The sequence below is a fragment of the Engystomops pustulosus genome, chromosome 1 (assembly GCF_040894005.1).
Source record: "Engystomops pustulosus chromosome 1, aEngPut4.maternal, whole genome shotgun sequence".
Lineage (NCBI taxonomy): Eukaryota > Metazoa > Chordata > Amphibia > Anura > Leptodactylidae > Engystomops > Engystomops pustulosus.
In genome coordinates, this window is record NC_092411.1 from 19,919,512 (window position 1) to 19,932,474 (window position 12,963).

General features: G+C 44.8%; 1 protein-coding gene across 2 annotated transcripts in view; it reads left to right on the forward strand.

The window, feature by feature from the left end:
• Window positions 1-12,963, forward strand: part of SPEF2 (sperm flagellar 2) — a 76,059-nt gene that overhangs the window by 43,804 nt on the left and 19,292 nt on the right. The window contains exons 16-24 of one of the 2 annotated variants that reach the window (XM_072134786.1): window positions 2,001-2,257; window positions 2,449-2,509; window positions 2,988-3,145; window positions 4,273-4,434; window positions 5,932-6,006; window positions 6,529-6,671; window positions 8,760-8,887; window positions 9,862-10,000; window positions 10,666-10,803. In XM_072134786.1, coding sequence (XP_071990887.1) covers window positions 2,001-2,257; window positions 2,449-2,509; window positions 2,988-3,145; window positions 4,273-4,434; window positions 5,932-6,006; window positions 6,529-6,671; window positions 8,760-8,887; window positions 9,862-10,000; window positions 10,666-10,803 — 1,261 coding nt within the window. Of the gene's footprint in view, window positions 1-2,000; window positions 2,258-2,448; window positions 2,510-2,987; window positions 3,146-4,272; window positions 4,435-4,519; window positions 4,954-5,931; window positions 6,007-6,528; window positions 6,672-8,759; window positions 8,888-9,861; window positions 10,001-10,665; window positions 10,804-12,963 lie in introns of those variants that run through there. The other variant, XM_072134796.1, reaches the window with a different exon arrangement.

Below are 12,963 nucleotides of genomic sequence, written 5' to 3' on the forward strand. Positions count from 1 at the left end.
CCATGAGGTTGCAGTACGATATGATAAAGTAGGGAATATTTTAGGGAACAGGAGACTATTCACTGCAAGGGGGCTTACTGAAACCTGGAGCCGACCTCGCCAGCGAAAGACTGCACATTATACATTATAACTTTACATAAACCCTTTAGAACTTACACCGTATGCAGTATACCCCTAATCTCCCCCTGCCTTCTCATAACCATGATCTTAAAGGGTTTGTTCAGAGATTTAAAAACATGGCTGCTGCCTTCCTATGAAAAGAGTGCCACCCCTGACCATGGTTGGTACTGGTATTGCATCTCAGTTTCATAGAAAGGAATAGATCTTAGTTACTATACCACAACCGCTACCCATGGTCAGGAGAGGAGCTGCTTATGGAAGAAAGCGGCTGTGTTTTTCAACCACTGGACAACACCTTTAAATTTAAAAGGGCTTTCATAACACAGCAAGCAGCTGCCTACATGTACTGTGTAGTGATCATTCTGCAGACATAGAAGTATATTGAGGCCTGAGGTCTTATACGGGGGACAGAAACATCCTATTCCAGATCCATTTACTGTGCATTAAACTGTCCAAACATTTGATCAGTACGAGACAGAACCGAAAAATACAAGGGATTCGGAGCTCCGTATCAGAAGTGGGGTCCAGTTGATATAATATATAAATCTGGGCCTTAGCTTTTTGGATTGATCCTGCATCTGGCTGGTGATTTTCGGGCATGCCGCCTCTTGCTGCTATCCAGACAGGAAGGGTTAATAAGCAATTAACACCATAAGGTAACACAGCGGGATCTCATATCGTACTATCCAGAAAACCTCACGAGATTACTCATCATCCAGAGGAACAATAACATCTCATTCCACTTCTCAGAATATTATCTGCTGGTGTGAAGAAAACGTGTCATTAGAATTTATAGAAAAAAATCATTACCGCAAGTTCATGTCAGGCCTTTCATTATTAAGGAGGTCATTGCATCACAGTGACCTCACATCATCACACCGGCAGAGGGCAGTGTGTCCTATCACTGATAGGGGTGACTGTCTGTCCTATGCCATGGCCCCCACATCATCACACCAGCAGGGGGCAGTGTGTCCTCCTATCACTACTAGGGGTGACTGTCCTATGTCATGGCCCCCACATCATCATACCAGCAGGGGGCAGTGTGTCCTTCTATGACTGCTAGGGGTGACTGACTGTCCTATACCATAGCCCCCACATCATCACACAGCAGGGGGCAGTGTGCCCTCCTATCACTACTAGGGGAGACTGTCCTATACCATAGCCCCACATCATCACACCAGCAGGGGACAGTGTGTCCTCCTGTCACGGGTGTGACTGACACGGGAGCAGTGAGAACTTCTCAGCTGCACTCACTGCTACCCGGCCTCCTGCACCAATGATCTGCCATCAGTTATGGAAGTCCTGACTGTCAGCAGGGTGCAGACCACAACTGATGGCTTGACTGGCTGCATCTGGCCTATCGGCGCGGCTTGTACACCCCTGATCCCCCTTTAAGTTGAGAGAAATGTGCGCTGCACTTTATGTACATGCTCAGAAGTGAAGCTCCTCTGCTATAGATTAGAGGAATAAGGCACTGAGAAGGAATGGCCCCATTTATTCTGCACTGCTAGAGGGACCAGGAAAACAGCACATAGGAGTCGGAGTCGTGACCATTTTGGTGCAGTTGAAGTTCAGGGGAGTTGGAGTTGGAGTTGCAGTTTCATCTTACTAACTCCACAGCCCTGATCACAGGGCTTACTATCCTATGTCATGGCTCCCCACTTGATCACAGCAGCAGATCCTGTCATTGGATGACAACAAGCAGAGATCTTGAACACTTTGAGAAATTGGTGCAGAAAGTTATCCAAATGAATATAATACAATTACATATCAACTGAATTTAACATGAATCACATGCAATCAAAACAATGATCCCAATAACGAGTGTGCCCCTTCCTTATCCCCATTGCTTCCCCTTATCATATCAACTCTGCTTTCAGTAAAATCCCAGCAAACACCGGATGGATCTTGGATGGATTTCCATCTACTCTCAATCAGGCGAAGCTTCTGGAAAAATCTCTCACCGGAGAAGATCCTGAGAAACTTGCTGCAAAAAGCCGAAAAAATAAACCATCATCCTTAGTGGAAGATCCAGCCGGACCCCCAGAGCCCCCACCGCAGTCACCAGGCCTGGACTTTGTAGCCTTCATTGATGTATCAGACACAGCAGTGTTACAGCGAGCCGCTGCAGTAACTGGTAAGTTTTATACAGTAGTATCTGCTGCTGCAGTATAGAGGATCTGCCGGCTCTCCTGTGTGGATCCAGATGGTCTAATATGAAGACAGTGATATAGTGATACGCCATGCGCCGCCATATGTGATCCGTGCTGGTAATATTGTAGCTATTATCATATAAAAGGTATTAAACTCTCAGAATATTTTACACAGATGGGATCAATGCTGCGTCAGGTCCCGGAGACGTCTCTTCTATAAACCAAGTACCGCACAGGTAGGTGTCTGATGTCATATGGTGCTGTATATACGCTCGTAGGGTAAGGGAGACCTTGTTCAGGTCCCTGGAGTCACCATGCCACCCATTGTTATAGAGCCATCTCTGGATTATATCACAATTGCCAACAAAGCCCTAGAGAATTACATTATTACAGCTCTATGTCACTGCCCCCCCTCAAAATGGCTATTATGTGGCTGAGTGGCTATTGGGCCCCTTCACACTACACAGCCAGGTAGCAATTTCTTGTCTAAATCCCCATATACGAAGAAGAAACTCCTCAGGGGCGGGACTTGTGGGGTTGCAGACGTTGTGATTGGATCTGAACCCAGGAACCTTAGGGGAGCCATAAGGTCAGAGTTATACTTTAACTACAAGGTAATCTCTGGTAATACAGCAACAACCAGCTGGGGAGGTGACAGATGTAATATTACAGAAGGGATATCCTCACATCTCTAATGAGACCCATGTGTTCCAGGATAAAAGGTTTTCTCGATAACTGGAGCCAACTGGAGATGTGGTTCGTGGCGCAGCCCAATGTTTTAGTGAAAGTGAATGGGGAAGTGGAAGAGGCCGCCCTGTGCAAGAAGATCCAAGAAGTATTTCTGACAGCCGTGTACAATAGACAACATCAAGGTAAATGTGATCTACTGTATATGTGTTAGTACTGGCACAGCACAGATAACCTGGGTGATGCCACACAATGCTCCTGCTGTACCCAGACACTGTCTCATAGGTGTGGACCACTAAACCACAAACAATGGGGCACATTTACTAAGGGATATTCCGACGATTTCCGCGCCGCATTGCGCCGGGGCTTGTGTTGCACGCGATCGGATTTTGGCGCATTGGCGTCGGCTTGCACACGACACAAATGAGGGGATGGGCCGTCAGACAATCTGACGGATTCGGACTACGCGCGGGATTTAACATTTCAAACTGTGTCGCAAGACACGCACTCACATGCACCGGGAAGATGGTGAACTCCGGCGGACCTCAGCGGGGAAGCGACAGGTACAGGAACTTGGGCGCACGAGCTACGTGAATCGCGCCGGACTTCACCTTTGTCGGACTGTCCAGATCGGAGATCGCGACAGGACCGGGTAAGTAAATGTGCCCCACTGTCTTTGCATAGCTAATTAAAGGGGGGTTCTGGATTAAATCTATGAATGACCTATGCACACAATGGGGTAATATGTGATTGGTGGAGGTGCGACACCTGGCAACCCCCCAATGATCAGTTCCAGCTTTGGATGGAGACGGCTCTTTCCATTGTGTAGTAACTTTCCTACCTCACACATGCAGCGCTAATTCATTGCAATGTCCAGGGATAGTCACTACACAATGATAGAGCCCATGGAGAACCAATCAGAGCTCATCTGTAATTTTATAAACAGTTGTGGGAAAATGAAAGCTGAGCTCTTATTGGTCTATCCTTCTAAAATCTACTTTTACAAATATGCTAATGATCGGTAGTGTCATAGTGTTCCCAATCATCTCAGAGCTGCAGGGCCAAAGACTCCTCCTCTTTGCCAGTCCCATATAAGAAGATCACAGTCCTGTTGGTGGTGTCCAGATCCGAGTTTGGTCCTGCACCTTGACCTTTGCCATGAATTCTGTGCTTCTAAAAATCTTTACATTTTATTTAATACTTTGAAACCAATACTTCAAAATTGACATGAGAGCAGTCGTCTTCACCCGGCCGCGCAGCAGGAGGACCATGGGATGTCACATGTAACACAATGTAATCCTTCAATACACAGGGACAAAGACTGAGAAGAAAGAGGAGGTTCCTCCACCAGCAGCCACACCACCTCCACCACCACCGCCACCTCCTCCAGAGACCACCCAGGACCCTCCTGCTCCAAAACCCGATAAAAAGACCTCGGCTAAAAAGGGAAAGGGCCGATCCAAGTCTCCCAAAGGTTTTGTAACTTCTCTTACTTCTTAATTGAGGATTTTCAACGTAACCTGTTACTATCTGACATAGATTGTCCTCTGTCTCATCAGCAAGGCCGTCTTGAGACTCGTCCATCTTCTGGTTCCCTGGGCTCTGGTTCTCCTGCATTAACCCCTTGTCCTCCCTGTTCTGTCCTCATTGCTCTGCTGCTCTTTTCTTGCCATTATGTGTCTCCTTCCGGACCACCCGTGGATCGGCACCGCTCACCACATCGCCCTGTCTATTTACTAACCATCTTTAATCATTAACTATCCCTTTAAGATTAAGTTTTGGTCTGATTGGCCCATCCATTGACTATTCTGAACTTTTACTTCTTACCGGACCACTTTTACTTCCCACTTTTACAGGACTCTGTGCATGTGCCTAAACTTTAGATTGTAAGCTCTGTGGAGCAGCGCCATGTTTATAACTTGATGACACTTTGTATATTCATCATTAACCTCTTTGTACAGCGCTACAGTATAAGCTTGGCATCTTCTAAATAAATACATAGGAGTAAGAATGGGGACTACAGTGATTGCAGCTGCGACCATGGGCATGGTCTTTGGGGGGGGGGTGACATCTGAACCGTGTGCGTTTATACATAATGGTTAACACTATGCATCGCTTCTATGGGACTGCAGAAGAGTCTGTTTCTGTAAGTCCTATAGTGGTGTATGAAGTGCTGGTCACCAATCATATGGAGTAATCTAGGGCACCCCCTTGCCCCCATCATGTAATGTTATACAACACAGATCTGTGGCATCATAAGAATGGAGATGTTTGATAAAACTATTACCACTAGGGGGAGCTCAGGAGCACACTGCAGACTGTCCACACAGCTCCTGAGCTCCCCCTAGTGACCGCTGCATGGCAACTGACTTATACCAGCTATCCTACATACAAGGAAAAAAAAAGTCACAAATACAGGCACACACCAGACATTTTGGCACTTTTTAAAGTGACCATGGCAGGTGCGGAATGGCCTGATGAGCCAAATTTACTATAACCTCTCCCAGAATACTGGCACGGGGCACAGCTGACCTGGTGCAGATTTCAGTTTCAGGACACAATTGTCACAGAGACAAAAAAATTTGGCTGGGGCTACAATTATAAAGTATACAGTTCCGACTTACATACAAATTCAACTTAAGAACAAATCTACGGAAACTTTTTGTACGTAACCCGGGGACTGCCTGTATTCAATTATATAGTTAAAAAAAAAAGAAACATTGGACATTCACTCAACAAGACACATATACCACAGACGGAAGTATGTTAGATGCAGTCTGTATGGTCAGACCAGCTGTCAGGATCCCTTTAAGGGGGGAAATGTCAGTAAATTTTTGTGATTGGCGATTCTGAGATGAATATTCCCGTGAGAATGTATTGAAGGGGGCGTCCATCATGTATCATATAAAGCTTTCTGCATGCAGAATAAGGTCATCTTCTATTGTATTTTATTGTTATTTTATCCTCATAGATAGTTCAGAGGAGAGGGAAGAGAAGAAGGACACACCCCGAGGAAAAGACTCCGCGCCAAAGTCTCCAAAGTCAGGTAAACTTGAAACACTGTAACAGAAAAACTTACCCATATAAAGGTGTATTGTGATATGATTTGGTGTAGAGTTGGTCCTGACCTGCAATACCATGGTGCATGGTGTAAGACAGCTCATTAGCAGGTGAGCTCGATGTTATACCCCAGGCATTATTTACCTATCCTCAGGGTCAATATAATTTATATAATAAATAATAATTATTATATAATATATTTTAGAAAACCCCTCAGCACGGTGGCTGAGTGGGTAGCACTTCTGCCTTGCAGCGCTCGGGTCCTGGGTTCGAAACCCCCCCAGGTCAACATCTGCAAAGTGTTTGTATGTTCTCTCTGTGTTTGCATGGGTTTCCTCCGGGTCCTCCGGTTTCCTCCCACACTCCAAAACATACTGTTAGGTTGCTTAGTTTGTGAGCCCCATGGGGACAGGGACCGATTTGTCATGCTTTGTGCAGCGCTGCGTTATCTGTGTGCGCTATATAAATAAAGAATTTTTTATTTATTATTTTATTCTGTATCTTAAAGGATCCCCGAGAGGTCGATCTCCAGGCAAAAAGAATAGATCCGCTCCAGCTACTCCAGAGCCGGCTACTCCTCTGCCTGCTGGTCCTCCACCCATAATGCCTGGGTCTGCGGAATGGGTCTATGTAAATGAGCCCCTCCCACAGGTAAGTAAGAGGCGGGATCAAGGGTACATGAATGGTGTGAGCTATGTAACACACAGATGGGTCCGCCTTAAACATAGCTCTAATTTATCATCAAAACAAATCTATGCAACATTGTGATTTGCTAGTGAATACAGTCAGTAACATAAGGTTACGAGAGGCACCGACTCACTGGTCATTCACTGAAAGGAGCCGCCTCGTTCAGGAACAGCCCATCACAATGTCACAGACAGAGACGAGACTAAGGAGGAAGAGGACGAGGCTCCTGCTGCAGCCACTTGTGACACCACAAGATATAATGACAATGAGGAGGAAGAGGAGAAGGCGTCTGATGAAGCCAGTTGTCATACAAAAGATAATTAAAATACAGGCGGTCCCCTACTTAAGGACACCCAACTTACAGACGGCCCCCTGTGACCTCTGGTGAAGTTCTCTGGATGTTACTATAGTCCTAGACTGCAATCATCAGCTGTAAGGTGTCTGTAATGAATAATAATAATTAATAATAATTATTCTTTATTTATACAGCGCACACAGATTACGCAGCGCTGCACACAGCTTGTCACATCAGTCCCTGTCCCCAATGGGGCTCACAATCTAATCAGCCTACCAGTATGTTTTGGAGTGTGGTAGGAAACCGGAGGACCCGGAGGAAACCCACACAAACACGGAGAGAGCATACTAGCTTTATTGATAATCCTTGGTAAAATCACAGAAAAAGTTTTGAAACTACAATTATCACGGGGCCAATAAAAATTTTTTGTCTGGATCTACAATTATAAAATATACAGTTTTGACTTACATACAAATTCAGCTTAAGAACAAACCTATGGAACCTATCTTGTACGTAACCCGGGAACTGCCTGTAGTAGCAAGGCACTGCGAAGGTTTATTAGTGCAAACAATAATCAATCGATTAAATAATATGCTGTCAATTCAGCTATGGATAAACTCAAATAATTCATGTATACAACCAATAATGAACCAAAAAGTATGAATACAGTAACTAAAAATGTCTATAATTCATAAACCAATTAAAAAACCATATTCAGGCAGTCCCCAGGTTACGTACAAGACAGGTTCTGCAGTTTGTTCTTAAGTCGAATTTGTATGTAAGTCGGAACTGTATACCGTATATACAGGCAGTCCCCGGGTTACATACAAGATAGGGTCTGTAAGTTTGTTCTTAAGTTGAGTTTGTATGTAAGTCGGAACTGTATATTTTATCATTGTAACCCCAGACAGAACTTTTTTGGTCTCTGTGACAATTGGATTTTAAAAATGTTGGGTTGTCATAAGAACCAGGAATAACAATAAATCTTAATTACAGACACCTGTGATAACTGTTATAGCTGATTATTGTAAATTAGCAACATCCAGAGGTCCGTTTGTAACTAGGGGTCGTATGTAAGTCAGGTGTTCTTAAGTAGGGGACCGCCTGTACTCGAGTATATTGGGTTTTCAGCACAGTTTATACTCGAGTATATTGGGTTTTCAGCACAGTTTATACTCGAGTATATATGGTATTTTATAATTGTAGATCCATTTAAACATTTTTTCGTCTTTGTGACAATTGGATTTTAAAACTTTTGGGGTTGTCATAAGAACCAGGATTAACAATAAATCTTAATTGCAGATACATTTGATAACTTTTACAGCTGATGATTGTAGCCTGGGACTAAAGTACAATAAATTACCAACATCCAGAGATCCGTTTGTAACTACGGGTCGTCTGTAAGTCAGGTGTTCTTAAGTAGGGGACCCCCTGTATACACATATAAGAAGCACCTCTATACTCTGATGATGATATAGTAATCTAGCAGGGGTACATGTATAAATAGAGGGGATAACTGTCATCAGTGACTTGTAATGATTCAGTATACCACCGGACTCTGGCCAGTATCAGGACCTAGTGTTGTGGGCCTGGTGCTGGTCCTGACTACAGATCTGCAGATATGGATCCTGCTTTCCTCCGCTGGCGGCTGTCATACAGATCTAGGCTGCAGCCCACCACTGTCACACAACTATAATGACCGATGCTTCATGAAATACAACTTCAGGAAATTCATCCTACAAATTCCTATTGTACAGGAGGTTCCTGAATTCCTGGTGCCGTACTGGGAGACCATAGAGGAGACCTACGGAGACAGGATTAAAGTGGGATTGAGGAGTCTCAGACAAGAAAGGCTCATAATGATTCATCATCTGTATGATATCAGGTACATGGTGACATCCCAAACCCCCAACTAACCTCTGTGCTCTCTGCAGACAGTGTTAGGTATTGTCTCTGTGTATGTTAGTAGCAGCAGGACTGTTGATAGGATGGGAACCTTTCCAAGTGCTCTGGGGGTGTTTCCTCACACTGCTCTGCTCTGTGCTCTCTCCAGCCAGTTTTAGGTATTGTCTCTGTGTATGTTGTTAGTAGCAGCAGGACTGTTGATAGGATCGAAACCTTTCCAAGTGCTCTGGGGGCGTTTCCTCACACTGCTCTGTGCTGTCCATAGCCAGTTTTAGGTATTTTCTCTAGAGAGTTGTGTAATCATAGCTTTCTGTATGTTGTTTGTAGCAGCAGGACTGTTTCTAGGATTGCAGCCTTTCCATGTGCACTGGGGGAGTTTCCTCACACTACTGTGCTCTGTGCTCTCTGCAGCCAGTCTTGGGTATTGTCCCTGGAGAGATGTGTAATACTTTTTCTATGTTACAGGAGAATAAAATATTTATTAATATTCCAGGATTGTATCTTCTCCATGTGCACGGGGGACATAACCTCACACTGCTGTGCACTTAGATCTCTGCACTGACCTGACTCTGCATGACTGATAAAGTATTCAAACAAAGACCTGCTACTACTCTTAACCAGAGCAGACCGAAAGGGCTATTGTGCAGCTCAATGCAAAGAACTCAGAGCCCAGCAGTGTGAGGACACATACCGGTACTAGAAAATTAATCCTGGAATATCCATCCATACTGCACAGTCCTGCTGCTACTAACAACACACACAAATGAACGATTACACATCTCGCCAGGGACACTGGTTGCAAACACATTCCTATTAAAGTAAGTGAACCCTAGAGATTCAGAGCCAAGGGAAGGGGCTACTAGTATCCTGTGGTCCGTGGCTGTGTGACATGGATAGATGTCTGCTCCAGGGAAAGCGCTCTATAAGATCTCATCCTTGTGGATTATTTTCCAGGAACCAGTTCAAGGACTTTTTGTCCCGTCCGGACCACAAGCAGGAGTTTGTATCTCAGTGGCAGACGGACTTCAACTCTATCTCAGAGGATATGCGGGAAGACGAGGAAACCAAAGCCGAAATGCACCAGAGAGTGGATGTAGGTGATAAATAACAAGGAAATTATGGATTTTTTGGAAATCTGTATCTATCTGATTCCATAGGAAGTGCAGGGTTATCCGTGAATCAGTAGGCACCAGTATGACACATGGTTGCTGGCTCCTTCTGCCTCCTGTAATCTCACACGCTGGGAGGGGGAAGTGCTCCGTGTAACAGCTTGTGAAGCTACAGCAGGGAATGTCTCTGGTAACACCCCCAGAGCCCTTCTGGCTCATTAGCATAATTTTGAAAGCTGATTTTTAGAAGGAAGGAGGCCATGGATAACAAATATAAGAAGATTACCACAGTCCCGGTGCCTGGATCTATGAGTAATGTCCCTGGTTTATCAGGATGGATTTTGATGGATATTTTAGAGAGTTTTTGGCTCGCATTGCATCAGAATAAAGAAACATTTTGCTTAGTTAACACCCCTGAGGATACTTTTTGGACAGGTAGGAAGTCACTCTCGTTGTAATCTAGTCTGTGGGAGCCATCATAGACTTTTAACCCATAGAAGATACATGGATCGGCTGCTCAGCCTGATGATCATGGGATTCAGTATAAAAAAACCTTCCTGTTTTCCTCTTACCAATTTTTCACTTTTAACCTCAATTTTATTTTTTACGTTGTGGTGAAAAAATTATGACTTTTTTTTATTTTTAAAAGGATTTAAGAGATTGTCTGTGGGACATCTGCGACAAGCGGAAGGAGGAGGCGGAGCAGGAGCGGGCCGAGATCATGGGGGACGGGTGGCTGGAGGACCATTTGGGAATTCTCATGAATCATTTCTTCTCATTGATGCAGGTAATCTAAGTGCTCACATGGGCTGAAAATAATAAAATATTTCTCGCAGATAGTGGACGAGACTTGGAGAAATCCCCTGAATCTCTTGCGCAGTCCGTAGACCTGTATGATCAGATACAGATCTAGTGTTGTTATAGGGAACCTACTAGGGAAGCCCCCACAATGTCTCAAAAAAACATGTACTAATTTTGTACAAGGCTGCATTAAAATAAACCCTTATACTCACCCGGCTCCCCCTACCTTCGAGTGGGAGTACTACACTCTTCATAGTATCATAGTTTATACGGTTGAAAAAAGACACATGTCCATCAAGTTCAACCAAGGACGGGTAGGGATTGGATGAGGAAGGGATTTAGGGGAAACAATTCTATATAACATAACCATCAATGTTATTTAGGTGTAAAAAGGCATCTAGACCCTTCTTGAAGCTCTCCGCTGTCCCTGCTGTGAGCAGCGCCTGAGGCAGGCTATTCCACAGATTGACAGTTCTCATAGTAAGGAAGCCCTGTCACCTCTGGTGATTAAACCTTGTTTTCTCCAGACGCAGACAGTGCCCCCTCGTGGTTAATCTTTCCACCATATTTTTTGTATGGACCATTCATATATTTATATAAATTAATCATTTCCCCTCGTAGTCGTCTCTTTTCCAGACTAAATAAATCTAGTTGTTTTAATCTTTCCTCATAACTGAGACCCTCCATGCCACTTTTTATTTTTGTGGCTCTACGTTGAACCCTCTCCAGCTCCAGGGCCTCCTTTTTATGGACCGGAGCCCAGAACTGGACATAATATTCCAGGTGAGGCCGAACCAATGCCTTGTACAGTGGTAATATTACATCCCTCTTGCTTCAGTGCAGATCTCAAGTGCATGCTCAAAACACTGAGATGAGTCTGATGACACTAATTAGACCCATCTGTAGGTAAGAAGAAGGGATATTTAATTTAATGCAGCCCTGGACACAGTATATGGTTAAATCGAACACCAAGTTTGGGATAGTTTGAAGTTAAATGAAGTCTAGGGGCAGCATGGTAGCTCAGTGGTTAGCATTACAGCCTTGCAGCGCTGGGGACCTGGGTTCCAGTCCCTGGGTCAACATCTGCAAAGAGTTTGTAAGTTCCCTCTGTGTTTGCATGGGTGTCCTCCGGGTCCTCCGGTTTCCTCCCACACTCCAAAAGATACTGGTAGGTTGATTAGATTGTGAGCCCCATTGGGGACAAGGACCGATTTGGAAAGTTCTGTGCAGTCTACGCCCTGTACCAAATGTTATAGTGTTCTGTAGTAGGCAGATGTGACTGTGATTTCCCCTCATGCCTTTATCATTTCTTGTTCCATTTTCAAGATATTCCCAGTTTAATCCATATGGTAATGAGGAACTTGGTGCACTCGGACGTGTCCTCCGCACCCAGAGCACCTCTATTCCGTCTAAATCACCATTTTCTTCCACTGACACCTAGTTCTTCTCAGAAGACACCCCTCCTGCTGTCCGAGCAGGAATAGCAGCACTCCAGGTGTTTAGGACACATTCTGGGTGTACCAACTGGCTCATTAGCCTACGGATTCAAATGGGAATTTCTCGGAAAGTGCATAATGCACAGCAGTAATAAAGATGATTTTGGAACCGTAGTGCATTTCTCTACAACATCCTGGCAGGTAATGTTTGGGGGTGGCGATGGTAGACTCCACAGCCACACGGGGTAGTAAATCTATTGCTATGGGGTTTTCACTGGCCATGGTGAAGGAAGATAGAATATTACTGTATGTAGGGACTGACTGCAGACGCTCAGTGTTGTGTCAGCTCTCTATGCTGTATAGTTCTCCACAGACATGGGCACAGCTGGTACAGGTGGCAGATGAGATCAGTAGCTCCTAGTAGTATCTATAAGCTGATGCACATCTCCTGGCGCCCATCATTGGGAATGTGGTTTTCGCACAGTTCCCAGGCTCGGGCATCGCCGCTTCTTCTGTCAGTTGTCATAAATCTCCCTGGCAGGTGCTGCTCCCCCTCATCTATGGTTATAGCACCCGCACCCTGCACGCCACCAACAGCTCCCTGCCCGCTGACATAGATACACACCAACGCAATGCCTCCAGGACATGCGGGTTGTGGCTTCAGATTTACTAATTTTTACTAAGGGCCTTAAAGGCAGTGGGGGAGGTGG